Genomic DNA, 2,500 nt, shown 5'->3' on the forward strand with positions numbered 1-2,500 from the left:
AAAGGCCCACGACTGGCAGATCAACGTGCAAATACATTTCTCTCCGAAACGGAGATAGTCCGATAGTCCCGCCCCCAAACTCACATGATTGGCTGACTCAGAAACATCTCAGTGACTCTGAATATTAAACTGACACACTAGAAACTACGTGAAAATCTACACTTCACACACGGCGAATGTCGCAAGTTAAAATAAGGAAAGAAAGGTTCATTAGTCCACGACTCGTCAGTTGTTGGATGACAAACGCTACATTGGAGATCCTTCTCACATTTTTCTCGTCATAGTTCGGACTTCTCCAGTGATGAACATGAACTGCAACAAATATATATTTTTATTTAACTTTACAATAAAACAGAGATTGATTTCGTTGGTCGGAAGTGAGAAAGATGTCAAACTCAGCCGTTGTGATAAAAACAATAATATATAAATACATATATATATATACGGACTGGTTTTGTCCGTCCTTCTGTTAGACTGTCTCACACATGAATTATGTTGAATATCTGTCAGCTGTTAAATTTAACTACACAATTAGATAATACCAGTTTAGCTCAACCAATCACCAAGCAATGCTTCATTGTGTTCAGTCTGTGTGTAAAAAGAGCATTAGCAATTAAAGAAAACACACTTCAGCAAAACATGATCAGCTCAAAGTGTCCCAATCATTTTTGCTCCCATTTTAGTCTCTGTGTGAAGAGTTATTGGGTGTAATATGTCACAGTTTACTTTATTCTGCTCTCCTCACTTACAGAACTATAGTGTCCTGATCACACTAGTGGAACAACATCACACATGATATCTGGTGTCTGAGTAATGTTGGGTTTGACTGTACATTAATATCAGTGAAAAGGCTCTGGGCTGCCAGTCGTGAGCTCTGATTGGCTGACGGGTGTCTGTATGGAGCTCGTGATTGGCTCACCGTGTTGCCAGCTTGTGGCAGACGACTCCGCTATCTGTGATGACCTCACTGAGACGCAGCTCCAGGTGAACCTTCCCCTGAGAGAGAGAGAGAGAGAGAGAGAGATTTATAACAGATTACATAATAGATTTTCTACTCTATACTCTATAACTCAGACATAACTTTTCTTTAAAGCTGCTCTGAAATGATGTGTATTGTGAAATGCGCTGTACAAATAAATGTGAATTGAATTGAATCATTGGAAACGCTTTGGAAATACATTGAAATAATTGTCATGCCAATAAAGCACATATGAATTGAATTGAGAGAGAGAGAGAGAGAGAGAGAGAGGAGAGAGAGAGAGAGCGAGAGAGAGAGAGAGAGCGAGAGAGAGAGAGAGAGCGAGAGAGAGGAGAGAGAGAGAGAGAGAGAGAGAGAGAGGAGAGAGAGCGAGAGAGGAGAGAGAGAGGAGAGAGAGGAGAGAGAGAGAGAGAGGAGAGAGAGAGGAGAGAGAGAGGAGAGAGAGGAGAGAGAGAGGAGAGAGAGGAGAGAGAGAGAGAGAGGAGAGAGAGAGAGAGAGAGAGAGAGAGAGAGCGAGAGAGAGGAGAGAGAGAGAGAGAGAGAGAGAGAGAGAGAGAGAGAGAGAGAGGAGAGAGAGAGCGAGAGAGAGATACATACAATAAACACACACTCACTCACGGCCAAAACACACACCCCATCAGACACACACACACACCTGTATATAATGTTCAATTCTAAGTTCAGTCTTTTACATGATTTCTGTATTATAATCCTTTTTATTTTATCTATTATTCCTTATTTAATTTTATTATTATTGTTTTATGTTATCATTATTATTATTTTTGCTATATCTATCCATGAATATATATAATATTGTGTTTTTTATTTAATTTCATTATTTTTAATTTCTGTACTAAATCATTTTCTATGTTGTTTTAATGCTTTGGCAAATACAAAATGTATTTTTTGTCATGCCAATAAAGCTTTCATAATTCAATTGAATCGAGAGAGGGAGAGAGAGGGGGGGGCGTTACCATGGTTACCCCCGCCACCCGAGGAGAGGGAGAGACGGAGGAGTGGAGCGAGAGAAGCCAATGAAAACAGAGCTAGAGGAAGAACGACTGCAGGTTCCCATGAGCCTTTGCTGCTGCTGATGAGTCACGGACACACAGAGCGCACTCGAGAGCTTCTGATGATGTGTGTGTGTGTGTGTGTGTGTGTGTGTGTGTGTGTCTGTCAGACATTTAAGACCAGCTTCTGTTTTCTAATTATAGATCATTATATTTCAGCTCGACGAAACTCCTCATCCAGACGAAACAAAGTTTCTCTGTCTGACTTCAGCTGACATCATCAATATGCAAATGAGCTCTTCTTCACACACAGCGCAACAATGAGCGCTTTATGGACAGAGACTCTCGCCTCTTCATCACACACATACACACACACACACACACACATCCTTCCTCTCCATGAATGCGTCTGTGTTCCTGCGATCCTCGGGCGCACACAGATGTTCCTGAGACGAGGTTATCCGACATCCCATTATATTATTATTATCCGTGTATAGATGTATAGATCAGG

General features: G+C 41.2%; 1 protein-coding gene across 4 annotated transcripts in view; it reads right to left on the minus strand.

Moving 5' to 3' along the window:
* Nucleotides 1-2,500, minus strand: part of rasa3 (RAS p21 protein activator 3) — a 52,842-nt gene that overhangs the window by 29,919 nt on the left and 20,423 nt on the right. For all 4 annotated transcript variants that reach the window (XM_084399363.1, XM_084399364.1, XM_084399362.1 and 1 more), the window contains exon 5: nucleotides 920-996. In XM_084399363.1, coding sequence (XP_084255489.1) covers nucleotides 920-996 — 77 coding nt within the window. The remainder of the gene's footprint in view (nucleotides 1-919; nucleotides 997-2,500) is intronic.

The sequence above is a fragment of the Rutilus rutilus genome (genome assembly GCF_951802725.1).
Source record: "Rutilus rutilus genome assembly, chromosome: 2".
Taxonomy (NCBI): Eukaryota; Metazoa; Chordata; class Actinopteri; order Cypriniformes; family Leuciscidae; genus Rutilus; species Rutilus rutilus.